General features: G+C 43.6%; 1 protein-coding gene across 4 annotated transcripts in view; it reads right to left on the reverse strand.

The window, feature by feature from the left end:
* The window catches only part of LOC131591521 (transmembrane protein 184B), a 30,690-nt gene that overhangs the window by 8,749 nt on the left and 994 nt on the right, over nucleotides 1-20,947 (reverse strand). Inside the window, exons 1-5 of one of the 4 annotated variants that reach the window (XM_058862318.1) lie at nucleotides 15,307-16,007; nucleotides 8,779-9,039; nucleotides 6,311-6,476; nucleotides 2,999-3,089; nucleotides 2,391-2,466 (exon numbers count right to left, since the gene is read on the reverse strand). In XM_058862318.1, the coding sequence (XP_058718301.1) occupies nucleotides 2,391-2,466; nucleotides 2,999-3,089; nucleotides 6,311-6,476; nucleotides 8,779-9,039; nucleotides 15,307-15,336 (624 nt within the window). In that variant the 5' untranslated portion in view covers nucleotides 15,337-16,007. Of the gene's footprint in view, nucleotides 1-2,390; nucleotides 2,467-2,998; nucleotides 3,090-6,310; nucleotides 6,477-8,778; nucleotides 9,040-9,159; nucleotides 9,276-15,306; nucleotides 16,008-20,947 lie in introns of those variants that run through there. The other 3 variants (XM_058862319.1, XM_058862317.1, XM_058862320.1) reach the window with 3 other exon arrangements.

A 20,947-nucleotide genomic window follows, 5' to 3' on the forward strand; every position in this document is an offset into this window, starting at 1 on the left:
ACTTACAGCCCTAAAAATGACTCCCTGAAGAGATCTGACCTGTGTCTCCCTTAAGGAGGCTGGAAGAGCCTGGGTAGGTGCTGACCTGTGTGCATGTGGGGAGGGCTATGTAAGGAAAGAAGGTAAAACCAAACAGTAATAATTGCTTTGGATACGATGCAATTTGTTAGTGGTCATAAGACTTCAAGGAGATTAAAAACCCCAGCACATGCCAGTTAGTGAGTCACTTTAAATATGTGAACTGGAAAAGGTCAAGCTAATTGGTAAACAACTCCATCCTCTGAGCTTCCCCTCCTTCCAATTTGGGGACATTTTAACCATTTCCCTGCAATCCAAACCACCATGTACTATTTTTAGCTGCTTCCCTAGAAGATGCTATAGCATATGGGAAGCACATGGATGGTGTGTGACCCATGTGTGAGGGTCACCAGACAGAGGTCCAGCAAAGAATCTTGATCAAGACATCTTTAAGGAAACAAGCTGTTTGGATTTCACACCACGAACACCAGCACACTGCTGGAGGTCCACAGGCAACACAGGCTGACTGACCCACAACAGGCACCTGCCTGAGAAAAGTAGTGGGGGGACAGTGTGAAGCTGGTAAGAAAAAATGTTTATAACACACAGATTCCTTCAGAATGAAAGGGATTGGAAAGAGGAGAACATGGGCATGTGGTGATGGAAAGCAACAGAAGTGCCGGAGATGATGAGAACAGGGCTAAAAAGGACAAGGTGTTCCTTTCAGCACATTCCTCTTCATGATCAGCACGGTGATGGATACTGCACACATCAGCACTGACATTTGTTCTGTTGCCCTTTCATACCAGCCTTCCCAGGATTTTGCCTTGAAAGGTCTTCCCCAAAAATCCTGGAAGTCTAGAAGTACCAGAAAGTGAACCTTGACACCAACAATTTCTCACCAAGACAGTATTTAAGTTCAAGCCAAGAAGGATGGAAGTATTTAAGCATCTCTTTGCAATACATCTCCCTCACAGCCTCCATAGCAGACTTAGCAGTTAGCAAAGGGTAGGCACGAGTAGAAAAATTGCTGCCAGATACCAGCAAAAGAAAAGCAAAATATCTACCAATGACAGAGTTGCCAAACAAGCTGGGATCTGTGGAGGCCAGCAGAAAAAACCACACCTTCCCCATTCCCCAAAGTGTGTTTCTAGTCTTCACTGTTGTGAACAAACTTTCCAAACACAGACACGTGCAACCCAGGTGGTGATAACTGCAAGAGGCTGTGGGAAATGAGAAGCAAGAAGTCTAAGGGAACTTATTTCTCCAGCATTCATTCACTTTCATGGGTGTTACATCTGTTTACAATATATTTAAAAGGTAGAAGTTAACATTAGGAGCAATAAGAATAGGTAATGCAGTGAATCAACCAAAGGGTGTCCAGATGAAACCCATGAGAAACAGCTGAAGCAACATATTGGGTTCAGACCAGAGAAGTATCAGGCAGGAAAACAGAAAAGCTGTAAGGACAAAATACGGGGCAGGGACAAACAGAACAGATACACAAAAGAAGTGCTCCTTTGAAAATGGCCACTTGTGCAGCACAGCTTAACACTGGATATTACCATGAGGCTGCACTGTACTTCTGATGTTCCTGCATATTGCCAAAACACAGAAGATGGCCCATGATGTTCAGGAGAAGCCAGGGCAGATATCTAGACCTGCTGACTGAAATTACAATGATCTGAATTCTTTCAAAGAACCAGACCTGCCTTACACTGCCTCCACAGAAACCTCTTGTGTTCGTTTCAGCAAGTGAGCAAAGCCTTGAAATTCACCTGCAGTTTCATGACAGCCAGAGGTGACTGACCTGCAAGGCGCAGACAAGGGCTGTACAGAGGTTTAGGTCTCCCCCATTCACCCGCCCGCAACATACCCAACTCAGCACAGACAGACACACATGGTGAGCAATACTCGGTTCCTCCTACAAACCAATGTGTCATGCTTAACCTCCACCCCCTCTTCAGCTCCAAACCACAACAGCAGCACCGGGAATTCAGCAGAAATTACACAACTGTGGGGTGTCTGCGACACAACGCAGACATCAATTTCTTTGAGTTGAGACCTCTGTAATCCAGAAAGGAAAAGAGTTTCTTCCTAGGATTAACATCAGTTCCAGGAGAGAACTTGTGTCTTAAACTAAGGCCTTCCTGATGTGAGGTTAAGTAGAAAATGTTAAAATAATTCTTAATATGTTAAAATCATTCTTAACAAACAAACAAACCCTGAATCACCTCCTCTTCTCAGCAGTCTGCAGGCCTGTCAAAATGCTATTAGAGTCCCTCTCAAAGATCTCAGAAATTCAGCAGGAAAAGGCACCATTGCCACCCCCACATAATTAATTTCTGCACAATGTCCCCTCCAGCCCATACCTGTTTGCAGAATCTCAGGAATCCAATTGAATATGTCTTTCCCCACAGACAGCAAGTCCCGTACACACAGCTGGACCTGAAAGAACCAAGACGAGATGACAGAGTTGACAAGCAAGATTTGGGCAAGACTGCAAGATTCCTACCCTCTTTATCTACCTCTCTGTAGCAAAGTTGCATGACTGGTGCTTTCTCCAACAATGACTGCAGTTACAGCCATACCCTCTTTTAGAGACATGGGTAAAACAACATCCTGACTATGCATTGCAATTTTTTTTTTCCTGTCATTGAGTAGCATGGGGAGAAACATAGATCCTAGAGGAGACACACAGTCAACTGAAGACAAAAAAGATTCAGAGGAGAAGGGAGTAAGAAAATAAACAAAGGAATAGGCAGGTGTCCAGAAAAACTGTGAATCAGTCCAGCTTGCCTAAGAGGATGTGATCAGCCTGATCTGTCTCAGAGCAAGATACTGGTAAATCATCATCATCATCACGCTGCCCAGTTCCAGCAGACATTTGCCACCTGACACAGTTTTTCAGGACAGGGATAGAGAAATAGTAGATGGGCACAGAAGGAGGACAGCGTCATGCTGTAAGCACAATACTCACTCAATTGGTTTTCCTCTGATCTCAGACATGATGGAGCTCTCCCCTCCCAAGTACTCATAGCAGAGGCTGAGAAAGTTGTATATTACAAAGGCTGCAAAGACATCAATCACAGTAAGATGACAACCAACTTCAAAACAGGTGCAAGGACCAAGAGTACAGGCAACAGACCAAACATTAGCAGGGACTGCTTATGCAGCACCTTTCCCTTCAAAGCACTCCAGATTTTCACTGCATTTATCATCCTACCTCAGCACTCACAAGACTATCTGAATGGGAGTTTGGCCAAGCTCCCAGGCCAGTTCCATGACTCATGCCAAAAGGGTCACAGAACCATTTAGAACTGTGGTCAGACTCTGTTTTATTTGGCATCTGTAAGATGCCATTCTTCACAGGGTTCCTGTGCATTATTCCAGGACATTACACTGGTACTAAATAATCTGGAAAAGGTATCTCTGATCCATCAGCCATATGTTATCTCCTGTATTTAACCTTTCAGCTGATGAACACAGTTTGTCATCAGTTTATAACAATCAGTGAAACTCTGTTTTCATGTCTTGTGGGGACTTTTGCAAAACAGGCTCTGTGCTTCATTTTCTCAAAAAAGATGAAATTCCTTGTGTGCTGAATAAACTTCTCCTTAGGCCACCTCGTTTCTGTCTTCCCCAGCAGCCTGGTACAGATGACAGACTGACCACTAACACTCTGCCCCATTTCAGTTCCCCATAACTACAGATCTATCTCCTTTTCATGGGATCCAAACTCGTTTAAATGTGCATGAAGTGAGCCTGTATACACCCAGTCTGCCACTCTCTTGTTATAATTGCTGTTGGACCCTCAAAGTTGTGAGATTTTTTAGGGCAAGGACTATACTTCTGCATTTGTCACAGACAGCACTGGGGCAAAATGACAGACCAGATGACCCTTCTTGCAAGATTACTATGGTCACCTGCATCTGGACATTCCCTCGAATGACAACACCCAAATCTGTTTTTTGCCCCGAATAGCTGGGATAGAAACAGCAGTCTCAAGGAACTTTAAAATAAGAACAGAAACCTAATAATGTAAAACATTGAGAAGTTGATCTCCCCAAGCAGCCAGTTATTAGACCTGAGGTCAATTTTTCCACATGAATGATCTTCCAAAGTCAGACAAATTCTTCTATATAAGCATCCAAACTATGCCCTGGCAAAGAGATACTCCACGCTTCCCAAAACACTTATAGTCTCAAAACATTGTACTTATGGCTTGTAGACGTGTCTAGCTGGCAAGACTGCTACGGCACATAAAAGCCAATGGTATACATGCTTCTATGTATGTAATTGGGGTATTGTTGTTCCATCTGTAATCCCTATTATTGAATGAAGTTCACACAGTAATGATTTTGCCAGAGCTTTAATTAGGACAGAAAATACCAATCACGGAAAACTTATTTAAATAACTGTGGTAACCCCTTTTGCCTTCAATATTCCAGCAACTCAGCTGACAGCTCCCAGCACCCAAAGGAAGAAAAACTGAGCTTTTCCTATTGTCCTCCAGTGACCCCTGCCCTCTGATGTGGTCATTACAATACCAGTTGCCCATTCCCCAAGCACCAGGGAAGAGATGACATCAGAGGAAGAAAACAAAACAAAACAAAACGGAGGAATATCTGTCCATTCATCCCCAAAAGAAGCATTAACTAGCTAAGCTCATCTCACCAGCAAAGAACTCTTCTCCCATTCTCAAACCACACCCATCAGATGATATTCATGGTATCAACATAACAAAAAAAAAAAACCAACCAGACAATCCCTACTTGTGTCAGTGTTTCTGACATCCTAGTTTGTACAGAAGCAGTCACATAAAAGAGTAACACCAGAAGAGGCTCCTCCGAACACACACTACAAAATACAGTCCATAAATGGCTTAAGAGAGCTTTCATAATTTATTAGTAGGGTCTTCTTCCACTATTCCCTAACAGCCCACTTTGCAATGTAAAACCTTTCCAAGAAATAAAGAAGGTGGATGGCAAGAGAGGGAAGAGGACAAAAAGGATGTTTTGAAGCAATCTCCAGAAAAAGTGAGGGAGAGAACCTGCTTTCCAAAGGTGTTTTCACCTCCACTTGTAATTGCCTCACACAGGCCAACATGCCGAGGTGAACTCTGGAACATGGGCAGCCTCCTGAGCAGATGTTCAAATGTTTGCAAACTCCCACTGCTACAGAGGCAGAGGGATAGTGGCTGTTGCTAGGAGAGCAGCAGGCTCCCTGCTAGACCTATATACAAGCACAGGGTGGGGAAAGAAAAAAGCCTAGGCCCAAACAAAGATGCTTTCTTGCATCACGTGTGCACATTTGCCATCTGCTGCTGCATCCAGAGCATTGTTGTGGACATGAAGGAAGGCCTGCTGGTCCCTTCAGCTGACTCACTTGTTCTCATGGCCAGGGGCAACTCTCTGCAATGCATATCTCACCAAAACACCAACGATTTAGGATTTAATGAGGGTATGGTGATAAATTGTCCTCAAAAGGACATTGCTAGAGTGCAGTATCCCCTGCTGAGTGGGTAGAGGCTTCTTTCAGGATGAGACCAGGAGGGAAGTAACAATAGCATTTGCAGGAAAGTAACCATTTCCCTGACATACAGTGCTAATGGTATTACTGCAGCAGACAGCCAAAACCAAGCAGGTGCTCATCCTGAACGTGGCAGCCTCACTTCTACAGGACTCCAAAGCACTTCACCGGCCCCAGCATGTGGCCACTGTGCTACCCTGTGCAAGCACACAAGTGGCCACAGGATGGGACCAGAAGAATACATTGCTAACAAGCTGCAGCAGGAACACAGGACAAGGCAAGTGTCTGGCACTTACTAAATACTGTTAAAAGAGACAGGAGCTAAGCAATACCTCACTTTCTAACATCCAGATACCATCAGATTTTTTGGCTTTACCAAAAGCTTTTACCTTCCTGAAGCGAACAACCCCAGAAAACCATAAACTTAAGTCTCTACAGAACCCTGAAGGGAAGGCTTATGCTCAGAGGCCAGTGAGGGAGAGAGTCAAGTCAGACAGGGCTTTGAGCAACCTGATCTAGTGAAAGATGTCCCAGCATGTGGCAGGGGTGCTGCACTAGATGAACTTTAAAGGTCTGTCCTGAGACAAACCGTCCTATTATTCTATGATTTTCAGTCACTAAGCAAGCCATGATCATCCTGTTAGACACACCATTCAGTAGGTGACAGCAATGCTTTCTCCATGTTCTCAACCAGAAATAAAGTTCTCTCAGGGCAGAGACTTCCCAGCACCAACCCATTTTCTGTCGGACCCCTCCTTACCTTCATAGCAGTCCCGCACTGTGCCAAAGTAAACATAGTACTGGTCATTGGTGAAGAACAGGAGACTGAGCCATGAGTCAAAGGCATAAATGGGAACAATGAAGAGGATCCGAACGATGTAGCGCTGTTCATTTGGGCAGCTATAGCAGCGGAGATGCATGTAGATCTGAGAGACAGAGAGGGGACACCGGGATCAGCGGTATATGGAGCAGAGAGGAGAAAGTAGAACTGAAGAGTCAACTGGGCCAGGAAAAACAAACTCAGTAGATCACCTCTCAATTGCCTCCAGCGGCCTCAAGGTGATGAACATAAAAGAAAAGATAAATCACTGTTATTATATGGCACTGACATAGCAACCCTTAGTTTGCAGAGAGGGCAAAGGCAAGGGAAGAGAAAATGGAGGCATTTCTAATCTAGTTTCTTATAGGGAACTGATTTATTTTTAAATCACCTTGCCCACATTCTTTTTGTTCATACACATTTTTCCAGTCATCAGTCCCACATTCCTGCTATCCTCTTTTAAGTGCCTAAGATTCGTAACACTGCAGGCCGCTTTTCTCTGAGAGGGGAAGGTGCGCACACTTAAGCACAAACTCTTTGTGAACACTCCATTGGCTGTTTTGGATGCTTTCGAGACTTTCACCTGAAACAACCTAAGAGCTTCACAGCACATCCCAAAGCTGATAAACCACAGCTCATCTGCTCAAAAGGTGTCATTCTGCACGTGGGTGACAGCACAGGCACAAAGGGTCAGCCATCAAGGGAGCACTGAGCTCATGCAGTGTGCTCAAAGGAGCCACAGTTTGTTCTGTCTGACTGCACAAATGCCAATCCCTCCAAGTCACTGGCTGGGGGGAGCACAGCATCCCCACCCTATCCATTCCCACCACTCACAGTTCCTGAGCCATCATTAAATCCCACACCTAAGATGCTTTTTTACAGAATACCCACCTCCCCAAAAAGGTATTGACCACAAGCACACCCTGAAGATGAGCACAACCCCTGTAATGCCCTAATAATATGGGCAGAGCTTCAGCACGATTTGTGGGTACACTCTCTTGACCACAGAGTCAAGAGAGGCAAGGCCTCTGAACAGCAATTCTCATTGAGCTGTTGTCCCAGCTGCTGGAATTAGTAACAGCCAGCTGATTACATATGTGCCTCACCACTGATTCTGCTGCCTGAAGAGGTACAAGCATTTGTCTGAAGCTTCACCCTGGGTTTTGGGGTGCTGTGAGGATTCTCCAGAGACTAAAAAAACATACATTGACAATCTTATTTTTGAACTGTAAGGGAGAGGGGCTTGTGTTTCCCCCCACCTGTCTGCTGCTTGTCCCTCCCTGTTCAAAACTGACTGAAGGGCTCAATAATACTTCTGCTTCCTTTCACTATGAAGGGCTCAAAAATACTTCCGATTCATCTTCTTAACCCATGAGGAGGTCACAAAAAGCTCATTTCCTGAGAAGAACAAACTGAAAATAAGCTAACAAACCTTAGAGATATTTTTGCCTTGCGACAATCCCAGTGACACATCTCATCCAGCGGGGAGACAGCTGACACCAGAGTTCAAATGACTCCAAGCTTTGCCCTTGGGATGTCAAAAGAGCCCTGTGATCCATGTGCCTAGGAGAGCACAGGAACTGCTGCCATGTAAGAGGACAACAGCGTGTTTCAATCAACCGTGTCTCTCTGGCACTGACCTCCAGCAGTTTCTTCAGAGGAGGGCATTAATGCCTAACTGTGCAATGTTATACTGCAGAGGAAAATTTCTTCCTACCCTCAGCCGGTGATCAATTTGACAGGAGGATCCATAGCACTTGTAATTGTTACCCAAGCTGGTGAAACTGCAGGTGCTACTCTTATTCATCTGTGACTAATCCATTTTTTACCTTCAACCTTCACTAGCCTCTGTACTCCATCAATAGACTGTACTTCTCTAGATTCTAGTCATCACTCTGGAATCTACAATCCAACAGGTACAAAACATGGGTTGATAAATAACAGGGCTTGTGTTTCCCCACTGTATTTTTCAGTTCACATGACAACTGTATCAAAGAGAGGTACAGAACAGGATGCAGAGTTTGACTTATTCTGGCTCCCAGGACACCTGCCCCAGACAGAGGGGAGGGGAAAAAATTAAAATGAAACATTTCCTGCTACTCCTTTCCACAGAAGAGTTCAGCCTGTGGAATCCACTGGCACAGGAGATCAAAGGAGGAATGTCAAACAACAGGTGACTAGGATCTTTTAGCCAACAGCTGACACAATAAAAAAATGGCAACATTCAGTTTAAGAACTGTGAAAGGATGGCCTGTGTTAACACACCTTTCTGCAAACCTTCAAGAGATGGCCAAATGTTTTACACCTGCTAGTTTTAAAGGGTGTGCTTCCTCTCCATTCACAATACGGAAATGTTTCTTCATGTGGGGAAAAGGAAAGGATGAGAAATAAGAGTGACAGGGTTTTACCTGATGGCAGGTGATGAGCAAAGCTGTCCATACAAAGAAACCTGAGATAGCCTGAGCAGCAGTGGTCATGAGGAATATTGGCTGCTCCACAGCCGTGGGGCTGCCATCCTCTGGCATCCAGGAGAAGTTAGGAGCCACAGCTGGAGTGGTGGCAGTTGACCCCAATCTGGGGGCTGCAGTGACATCAGTCATCATAATCATGGTGCCCTTTGGTGTGAGGTTCCAGTTGGGATTGCTAAAGAGCTGCCCACGAGGCAAGACCTGTCAGGGAAGAGAACCACAAAGCAATTGAACCCAGCTGAAAGGAGTCGGGAATGTAACAGAACTTTGCATCTCTCACATGCCTTTCAACCGGCTGCTCACATGTTTTGTGAACAGGACCTGGGTAAGTCTGCCACTGCCACCCCTCGTGATATAACAGATCATGTGGTGCTCAGGAACCTCTGACAGCCTCCCAGAGATCATGAAATCTGGCCAATGCCATTGTCACCACCCTTCTGCAATAAAAATATATAAGATGAATACAGCATTCACCAGAGATCATAGAATCATAGGATGGTTTGGGTTGGAAAGGATCTTAAAGACCATCTAGTTCCAAGCACTGTGCTGTGGGCAGGGACACCTTCCACTAGACCAGGTTTCTCAGAGCTCCAACAAACCTGTCCCTGAACACTTCCAGGGATGAAGCATCCTTAAGTCCTCTGGGCAACCTGTGCCACTGTCTCACCTCTCTCACAGCAAAGAATTTCTTCCTAATATATATGTTAACCTGCTCTCAGTTCAAAGACATTTCCCTTAGTTCTATCGCTTCACACCCTTGTAAAGATCAGAAGGAAGTATCTAAATCATCCAAACTGGAAGATGACAGGCACACATAAGTTAAGAGCTCTATTTTCCATAAGAGTATGGGCTACGTCCTAGCACCATGGTTAGCCTGCCAAGCAGCAACAAGCACATGTGCCAGAGTGTCCCTGTGCAGGAAAGGGGCAGGGGGAAGAATATCTTAATTCCTCCAGCAAGCAATGCCTACCTCTCCTACAGCCATGTTGAAAATCACACTCAGCCCAAAGCACCCTCACTGAAAGATATGCACTGAAAACTCTTCTCACTTTGACAGTGTGAACAGCATGAAAGTCATGCTTTTACCAAAATTTGTATGGCATGGTACATTTAGCCAGCCTGTTACTAATTTTACTAACTTTGCATTGTTTTCTACATGATGTGAATTTAACCTGATTGGCTTTTAAAAGCCAGCTGACACAGAAAAGCACATACTGAACACAAGAATATGCAAGATTTCAAAGCAGCATGACCCTTGGCCGTTTCCTGGATAAAAAGCTATCTTCTTTCACTGGAACAAATTGTTGAAGGTCTAAGATCTAAAGTAGCTATTATTTTCAATTTGGTCATAAGCAGGCTCTAGTGTGACCTCTGGATTGTAGGAAGATAATCCACTTAAACCAAGATCACAAGCAGGCAGCCATTGGTTCTATCCATTAGAAGAGCTGCTTCTGATGCAGCTATCAAAGGGAACAGTGTAATACTGCCTCCTTCTGATAACCTCTTAATATTTTTCAGAACAGTACTTCCATAAAAGCTCAAGACACTGCTCTCACACAGGCCTTTATGATCAGTGGATGGAAAGGGCTTTAGAAAGGCCAATGATCCATTGCCACAGTTTACAGCTGCACCAGGGAAGGACATATTTGTCATCTACTGACAGGCTGTTACCGAACACAAAAGAGAACATATATTCACAGAGGAACTGCCCCAGCCCTGCTTCACCTAAAGCCACAGCACAAACTAGAGAACACGTGCCCAGTAAAAGCCGAGTGCCAGTAGCAAGTCCTTTCCACATGCATACTAAGACATGAAAATGGGCCCTTTAACACAAGCTTTTCCAAAACACACTCTCGTATCACTGGTGTGCAGCAGTCTGACATTACCTTATGTCCTTACTCCACCTCCTTTCTGCTTTCTTCCATGGGGGAAGAAGAAAAGTCCTGGGAAATACCCAGATTTGTTTAAGCATATGTTATCTTACTATAGATAGAGCTGCATAAGTGCTGTGCTTTAATTTATAAACTAATCATCAAACTTGGCTTTTCTTTGTTCTTTCCAGTTGTTTTTGCAAAATATCCCTGCTCTGAGTTACAGATTTTCATAACTGCATGTACAGTAGGGTAATTCCTTTCCAATCCTGATCAGTACTGGAAATGTATCTTAAGTTTTGAGCTTCTAAGCATACATAATAAACACACACACATTTCATTATCTGTACCATATCTAAAAATTTGGAGAGATGGAGGATGCGTGGAGATGTCACAAGTTAGCAAGGTTTTTACTGCTTTGAGAAGGAGGGATTTCTACCCAAGTAATTTCTGAAGCAACTGAATACACACAGTGCTGAGAGTGCTTCCACAAAGCTCAAAAAGGGCACATCTAAAATGAAATCAGAGCAGATGCACCTGTGGTTAACCTAGCTCTAAATAAAGTCCAGCCAGCTGCAGTCCTGCACATCCCAGTGCACTTTGGAAGCTATGCAAGACAGGAAGCTGCTAAGCCCTTCCAAAAGTTCATGGGGGAGAGGATCTGTACAGCAGACCACAGGTGCCAGGAGGAACAGGACCTGGACCTCCACACTCCAGCTAATGAAACCACACCAGTGGCACAGACCCAAATGCAGCAGCAGTAACATCAACAGAATGAGGATCTGAAAGGGAATTCTTCTGTGTCTCTGTACTCATTTTAAAATAAGTGGAAACAGCAAAAAGCAATCAACAAGCATTTTGTCATGACAGGGGTTATGTATTCAAAAGCAAGGTCAGTCATAAATTGAAGTTGTGTATGTAATCTTAACACTGCCCCCTTGTGATTATACATCAACAGCCATTAATTACAGGATTGTACATCATTCTTCACCTAATCCCCTTCAGTTCACACCGTCATTGAAATTAATAACTTTTTCCACCACTGTGTTTCTGAAAGAAAATATACAAACTCTCTTACAAAACAGGGTTTACATCTCCTGCCCAAACCCCAAACCACCCCACCCATGAGCACTCAGGGTTGTCCCTGAGGACAGCTTTTTATTTCCTTGACACCTTTTATTGGTTCTGTGCATAAGTTTGCAGTTCATTCTCCTTGCTAGTGAAACATGAAGGAATGCTGTACTCCAAAATCCACAAAATTAACATAAACCTTCCAAATGATCCCTTTTAATCTCCTCAAGTCCCACACATCACAGCTACAGTGACAGGTATAAGCAGTGCACAAAGCTGTTAGGAAATACTACTGCATGCAAGAAACTGAAGCTGTGAGAGCAATTCCAGTCTATAGTTAAGAAACAGGTAATAGCACAGAAGACTAGAGCCTTAACCAGGAAAGCGGATTTCAGCTCATTCACTACCACCAGCTCAATCTGCTAGCTCCTCTCCCGCCTTTAACAAAGAGCATTGTGAGGGTGGGCTGTGGCAACTCCCTCAACAGGCCTTGCTTCTGAAATGTCCCTTCCCACTGTGCAACAGGACACAAGCCCAGGAAAGGTGGTGCCTGGGAACATGTCACAACAAAAATACTGCCTTGATAAGTTACAGAACCAGCACCTTGGTATCAGCGACTTCCCTCTTACCTGACACTGTGAATGTGTTTTGACACTTATTTCTTGGACACCCACCTCCAACACAGCCCAAGTCAGTGCCACAACACACTTTTCTGCTTCCTCTCAAGCCTGGGTACAAAGATACTTCCCAACTTTATGGCTATAAAGCTATTCCCTATTCACTTCCATCTTCTCCACTCTCCCACTTGGCTACTTCAGCTGTGACATCAGTCACAGCTCCTGGCTGTGATCTCTTTCCTGGTGCTCCTCCCAGCTGACTGTATTTCTCTGTTGTTTCTAGAGCATTTTAAGCTCCCTGGGACAACCATCTTTTTGTTCTCTGCCCATACAGTTCCCAGCACTGCAAGGTACCAAACCACGAGGAAAGCGCTTTACATTACCATATGTCAAATTAAGGGCATTTGGAAACCTGAATTACCAATGCAATACAAACCAATCTAATGCATAATAAATTTTGAAGCACTTCTTACTCTTTTTCCATATCCTGTTTTCTCTACCCACATGTTTCATCTCCACCTGACTGCTTTCGGTTCAAGGAAGAGTAACATTCCTTGCACACTTATTCTGCCTCTCTGGAGAGTTCTCCTAAATATATCAAAGGAAAATATTTCAACACCTCTAAATTTCACTCTTGGAGCTTTCCCCATCTCCAAGTGACTACCTTGCTCCCCCCGTAGGTAACCTGCAACGTAACAGGACCAGAACAGAGAGCCAGGAAAAGCACCAAACTTTGGAAACTGGAAACATGCACACACACAAAAGTACATCTATGTAAACACATAGAGCTTTTGGACACAGGTTAGCCGTATTCCAGGAGGGCTGCAGGAAATTTGGAACAGAGCTAATATGAGCCTTCTGTATAGGCTACAGGAGCTTCTGGCAGTGTTGGGGTCTACGCGAGGTCTATCCACAACCACCTCCCAACACGGAAGGCAGAGATCACACCCCCATCCCCTACAAGCTGCCAGCTGTTCCTGCCCAGATGTCATTACAAGTTATGTAGATTAGAGCAAGGCAAGGCCTTGTGCTGCCAGGGCATTAGCTTAATCATCAAACTAGCAGCTCTTACACTTACCTAACACATCTTCTGAAAACACTTCAGGAATATTAGGGAGGGCTCTCAATGCAAGGAAGGGAAAATAAAACAAAACAAAGCCTATTCTATCAATAGGTATCAAAGCTATTTCTATCAAGATAACTATCCTGATAAAAACCCAGAGATGCAGAACACTGTTACTAATATTCTTCATAGAGAAGAAGCTCCAAATGGCATGGGGGACCAGTTCGCTTAATGACACCACATTGTTAAGTAGCAGGGATGTGTCCACATGGCCTGTGTCCACAGAAAAAACAGCACATTAATTCTCCATCTGGAGCAGACTGCCAGTCCTGTACCTTTTGGGAACAGAGACCTCCTGTTTCCAACATTAACATGGCAGCTTCTGCTGAAAATAAACTCGAAACAGAAAACAGGATGTAGCAAAAGTGAAAAAAAAACCCCATCATTTTTGGCTTGCATAAAGGCATGGAAAATGTTACCACTGAGGAGGATCTATTTCTACATAAAGATAAACTAGCAAAAATATGAAACGCTCACTTCTGATACAACAAAAGTGATGTAAGAGGAGGGAAGAAAGGTTCAGATGTGGTCCTTCAGTTCCATGGGGTACATGTGAATATTCAACCACAGTCTAGTAAAGGAGGAGGTGTTTGCCTGCTCCGAGCAAGACCTACCCCAGTGCCAATAGGAAAAGAACCCCAAGTGACAGGACTCGGAAGCTGTTCTCTCCCATCTGCAAACACAATCTCTGTTTTTAAAATAGATCATCTCATCCGAGGCTGAAAGTATTTAATTTCTAAACTGCTGAGTGAGCAAAGAATGATACACAAAGCTATCCCATGAAAGAGTCTTAACAGCTAAGCCTCCTTCTGCTGCGCAAGACACAAACAAAAAAAACACAAATGACCTGGCTGCAAGGTTCTCTTGGAGAGCAACGAGACAAGACAACGTTCTCCCTTAAAACCTACTCCACACTTACATTGCTTTAAATATCCACCAAAGTGAACTTTGTTAAAATACCACAAAAACATTTTCCATTCCCCTCAAATTCTTATTCCTTCAAGAGTTTCACCATTAAATTATCTTTATTTTGGAGCCAAAAAGGACAATACAGAAGTACCATGCAGTAGACAAATGAAATCCTGAACTTTCTGCATTTATTAGGACACAAGCAAGAGCTGTATATTAGTGAAAGCAGCAGCTTAATGTTTTTTGACAATGTGCCCTAGACTTACAAGCAATACAAAAACACAGGACAAAATGGTTCAAGGTTTATTTTCAACTATTTTAATTATAACAATGCCTAGAACTGCCAACTGGGATCAGATCTTTCTATTATGCTAGGTTTATATGATAAATAATTAATCTAAGGTCTTTTCAACACCCAAAGGGATGGCATCATCAGCTGAAATGGCAAAAGAGAGGAAAAGGAACAGGTAGATAGGACAAGATAGCAGTACACAGTAAGAGAGTCATTGGCACAGCTGAAATCAGCGATAGCAATCCAAGAAAAATCAAATGCTTTTACATTTATTACTTCTTGAACTGCTTTTGCTCTCTGGGGTGGCATCTAGTTTACTTAGCTATGAGACATGAGAAGGTCCCAACAGTGCATTTTTAAGTTCTCCAGCAGCACTCCCAAAACAATCAGAGTTAAGTATGTGATCTGGCATACAATTTTAACTAGTACAACTCATTTACATTTTATTGCTCACACTGGGTAAAGCTTTCTTAATTTCAAGTTGGTGAAAGACACCCCACAACACACACCTGACACACAGGTACACATGGGTAACTCTGAGCACACATGAGCAATGCTGTGCTCAGTCACAAGACGGGCACTCACCAGGCTTACAAACACACGCAGTGCTTGCATCTGCAGTTGCTGCACTCCGTGTCAGCTTAATGTGCTTGTCTGTCTGCCCAACAAATGCAGATCCAAATGCAGTTCTCATCAGTGTTATTTCTTTAGAGTGAGCAGTCTGAAGAGATGCCCCAGTCACAATTTCACAGCTGTTGGTACAGTCAGTGAAACAAGGGGAAAGGGCCACTGGGATAGAAGACCAGTAGGGTCAGCAAGAGTGGAGCAGGAAGCCATTAGCCCAGAAGCAGAAGGTAGAGGAGTCAGGCACCAAAGGAAGACCAAACCACAGGGCAAGGTACACGCCCACTAAGCCATACTCAAGACATGAACCAATGCCTACATACATATAAGACCGCACTGTACACACAAACAATTTAACCTTCAACAAAGTCACACCCCTATGTTTCTCATTTTAGGGAAATTAAAATCTGAGAATACCACAAGAATCTTCTCCACTTGCAGCTCACACAGCCGTCACCCATTTTACTAGCCCATAGTCATCCTAAGAGAAGCTTCCCCCTCCCCATGTGCCCATTAAAAAACTCAGAATCAACAACAAAACCCTTTTACCCTGAGCCATGCACTCCTCTTTCCAGAGTTTTTTTCTGCTCTATTAATTTCTGTTGTCTCACTGTATTTGCACAGCCCTCCTCCCCCCATCCTCCTCCTCCTTTTTTTTTTTTTTTTTTTGTGTGTGGACTGACCCACATTGTGATAGGTCAACATCCAACATCCAATCCCTTTTTTTGGAAGGGGATAGGAAAAAAAGAGAAAGGGGGAGGGAGAGGAGAAGGGATGTTCCCCAACCTTCCTTCCAACCTCTCCTTTGAGAACAGGATCAAACACTCCTGGGCCACGAACTGCGTCCCTTTCCCATACTCCCAACAGCCCCCACTCCACACAAGCCAGGCAAGCCTTCTGCTCCCAGGGGACAAACACAGAAAGAGTATAAAGATATTTTGCAACTGGCAGAGGGGAAAGAGGCAAGAATGAAAAAGGGTGTGCTATAAACAGTTGGGTCCCACATGACACAAGATGTTTGCATTTCATTTTCCAAACTCTCAAGAACAAAGTCAAATCAGAACTTATTCCACCACCACTTGTATTCATTGTTTCCCACCTCTGAGTGCCAAGATGGGGCAGACAACAGTTTTAAAGTTACCACAGAGTATACAGTTTCTTTAAGAAGAATCAGAACTCAAACTCCACAGCAACATGGAAAAGTACTGAACTTGTGGCAGTCACACACAAAGTATTTCTAATACACTAGAGTATACTTTCCACACAGAAGATGACATATAGAATCTACCAGATCGCATCCATACTTCAATTTAGCAAGTAAATGAGCTGAAAGAGCCCAGACATCTTATCACAGGTCTAGGCAACTGTGCAGTGGTGCATATGAGGGCAATGGCACATCTGACTTCCCCAGCAATCATCCTCTGATGCGGACATGCAGCAGTGATGAGCACTGCAGAAGTAAAATCAGTGATTCTCAACAAAGCGCCCAAGGCCACACTCACTATCAATCCATTTCATTATTGCTGCAATAACAACTGATTGGCTTATTTTTGTTTGTAGTTTGTTGCTCATCTTTTCTTCTTTTTTTTTTTTTTTTCTTTTTTAAATCTCTGTATATAAGACATAAACATCCTTCCTAATTCCCCAAAATCATGAACTTCTAATTTCATTGCTCCTATCTAACATTAGCCCCTCCACACTTCTTTTCTGCCTTGCTACTTCATCAAGAAAAATAAAGATCCTGCAGAGGCAAAGTTCTGAAAGAAGAATCAGGACCTTTGTATTCCTGGATTCATGGGAGCCTCTCTATCCCAAAAGCCATCAGCAGCGATGCATTTTCTGTATACAGAAAAAAACATACCAAGCATCAACCTGAGAGGGTGCATGCTTTAAAAACAGATAAAAATTTCAACTCAGTGTTTCCAGACACTTTGACATTAAATTACCCAGTTGTGTGAAGTTACCTGAAAGGGAATTTGTATGAATTACTTTTGGCTTAAGACTTTTGTAAAATCAGTGCCATCACAAAGTTATTGGGAAGGGAGAAAGGAAGTCTGTAAATCAGAAAAGTTTGGACGAGAAGTCACTCCCAGCTGATGGGACAAACAGCTGCAAATTGCTTCACTCACCACTAACCTTTCATAGCAAAACCAGCAAGGAAAATACAAGATATGGTGAGCCACAAAGAGAAATTCATTCACTTCTAACCTGCCTCTTGAGGTGACTGACTTGTCCATGTTCATTTCAAGTGACCTGGACAGAGGCATAGCTACATTCCTGCTGCTGAGGCTGTACCCATGTTGAAGATGACCAGGCAGCTGCAGGCTCCCAAGCAATCAACTCAGCAACCTCCAATAGCATCCATGTCATGTTCTGCAGCCTGAGGAGGGAACACTGGGTCGGCAAGGTCAGCTTTTAAGGAATGATTTCATCTCATCTCCCTCCTGAAGCCTCACTGCTGCACTACATAACATGTTGCAATCATTTTCTTTGCTGAATTAGAGAGACTTTTTTTTACTCGCGAGTTGATTGGGGGCCACACATACAAAATACCCAGGCAGAGATGGATGCTTTCGGGCTAGAAACTAAAAAATGTGAGGCTGTGACACCAGCTCTCAGTGCTCTTGGTCACTCTTCATTACACAACAACCTCAAATAGCTGATCCTTTCAGTATCATCAGACTCACAGGCACTGTGACTGTAAGATAATAACGGCAACATTCCCATCCCTTCAATACAAAGACAGACTTGAGGCTGGAGAGACAAATATCCAGGTACTGCACGGGTTAATATTGCAGGTGGAATGTCAGTTATTTCCCTTTTCAGCTTTCCTGTGAATTATGCCCCTCAGGGGCTATAAAGACCTGGTCAAACCCAGATACAGCACAGTTCCTCAGCAGCTTGCCTATACACTGCATTTTCCCTGGACACAGCTTGCTCTGTTGCCTTCCCAGACATGTTACTTACACCATCAGAAACAAAAAACCCCATGGAGGTTGACCTGATTCTTAAAGAGAGAGAACCTGGCTATGGACAAGTACTCCAGCCCTTGCCTCTTCTTAGAAGAGAGAGAGACTCTGAGGTGAGACTCCTGGAGGGTGGCTGCAACTCACTGCTTTAGCTGGCAGAATTTCACTTCCAAAACCCTCCTGGGGAACTGCTGCACTGAAAACAAGTCCAGTTGCTCTCCCCAAAAGTAGCCCATAAAGGGGAAAAAAAAAACCAAAACAAAAGAAAAAAAAAAACAAAACGGGGGAAGGAAAAGAAATACAAAAAAATACCTGCAAACCCCTTACTATAAGGGTGTTTGCAGTTCAAGCACTATAATATTTTACAGCTGCTTTAGCTAAGTGTTTAAATCCATCTTGTCACAGTGTCAAACTGCTTTCAGAGTCCCAAACGTTCTGGTAGGGTGTGATGTCTTGACAGGAAACAGCTCTTCCACCGAAAAAAAGCAAACCCCAATGAGTCTGGGAAGAAGCGAGAACAGCACACAACAGACGCAGTGCTCCACGTAAACAGCTGGGCAAGCCAGCACACAAAACTCCAAACCAGTAGTATTCTCTACAACCTCAAAATTCCAGGGCCTTGGCAAGCACAACCAATCACAAACTCTAAAACAGAGAAGAGCTTCTGTCCCCAGCTAGGGCTGTTCAATAACACCCACTTGCTTTGTTACACGGCAGCCAGCAGCAGGCATGTACTAGAAAACTCAACTGTATGAAGGTTAAATGCAATTTCTCTCTGAGGCTGTGCTATCCTCTTCATATTGTAGACAGACCAACCTGTACATTCTCTGTTGCTTTCCTTGGTTTCCTCAGTTTTAGGCTGGAAACACTGAGGAAACGAGTCATAGCAGTAGCACTTCAGAATCAGCAAGTCTGATTTAAAACTTCGTCTTTTACTTCAAACTTCATTCAGTACAACACTGAGCTCTTGAAGCAGCTAGGACCAGACAACAAACATCTCTTGAGGAATTCACTGTTTCCACCAGACATTGCTGCAAGAGCTTAAAGATATCAGAGCCTCTAGAAAATGAAACAGGAAACTGCTAAAAGGAGCAGGTAGCAGTTTATCTCCCTTAATGCAAACACAAGCCAATTAAAAACGAAACCAAAACAAGAAAGCAGAAGGAATGAAGGGTAAGTTTCTCACGTGGAAATTAAAAGGTTGTCATCTTACACCAAAACATGATTATTAGATGCTTTAGTTAATTCTGCAGCAGAACTGGGTAGAAAAAGGACTACCTTTTTTGAGGGGGAAGGAGGTGTTGGAAAAGTTATTTTGTGCTAGGAAAAAAAAACACCCACCCTTCCTTTATCCATGAGAATAAAAGAACCCTAATCCCACAATTGCAAAAGCTCACCTCCCAGCCTGCTACCAGCAAACAGATAAAGAAGCTGACAGAGAACAAGGCAGATTTCTAGCTGGATGCTGTCAAATGGTTAGAGACCAGACAGCTCAGAATGCTTTTGTTATGCCAAACCAGCCAGTCACACTGAAACTCATTTTCTGACCAGTTTATCTAAGAACCTTCCCCTTTCAACTGCCACGTGTCCTAAGGAGACAGACAAACTAAAGTCCAAAGGGTGCCCAGTGGTTGGAAGGTGCTCATCCCCTTGCCCCACACCTCTGAAACACTGCCTGTTCAGTGCTCAGAACTGATGGTACAGACCTGAGCAGAACACAAAGCAAAACATCTGTCCACAATGGAGCCGGTCAGAGACACTGACTTCAGTCGTAAAGCTTCCCAATCATTTCGCAGCAAGACCAAATCACTCCTGCTTCAGATGCAGAGGTACCCACCTGCTGCTTCCATGCCACATAGGGTTTACAACACAACCTTAACAATGATGGTATTAAGGACCTAAAAACCTGCTCCCCTAGACCGGAGCAGCTTTGAAGCCCATTTTCTTGGGGACAATGGAGAAAAGAAAGCCTGAAGTAGGCCTTTCTGGGATACCTTCACCATAAGAAAAGCTCTCCCCAAACCCCTGTTGTTTAGTACTTAGCCAACATCCTAAAAGCACGAGAGCTTATTTTTTTGCCAACAGTATCACACAAATATAAACCTTTATTATTAGAAACCTGAATAACATGAAGATTTCTAGAGAAATCTGTGTTTCCTTTTAAGGATGCTTAGCTCTTAGACCAAAGGGTAACATCCAGCAACACAAGTTCAAAGGCACAGCTAACTACTGTATTAAAAGAGCCAAGTCTTTGTTAGTGGGATGTATGCTCTATTACATTTTCATTGATTGTTTTCTGGGGTTTTTTTTGCAGTATAGGAAAGCCATTTCTATTCACCCTATTAGCCTTTGCTCTATTATTGATCAATGTCTTCTATTTTTATCTTTAACAGAGGTAAACAGCCTTCTCTCTAGGGAAAACCTGTCTTTATGTCTTCAATAATTACTCCTGTTCAAGCTCCTTACATGGCAAGAACAATTGCAAACTTTCTATAAGCAGGAGTCATCTTCACTATTTCCTCTAGATTTCCCACTCCTCCTCCTCCTCCTCCTCCACCCACTCTTGACAGCTTCAGAGTGTTCCAGGCAGCTTTCGTAGAGCTGTCCCTGAAATCACTCTAGTCCCTTTCCAC

This window comes from Poecile atricapillus, chromosome W, assembly GCF_030490865.1.
Source record: "Poecile atricapillus isolate bPoeAtr1 chromosome W, bPoeAtr1.hap1, whole genome shotgun sequence".
NCBI lineage: Eukaryota > Metazoa > Chordata > Aves > Passeriformes > Paridae > Poecile > Poecile atricapillus.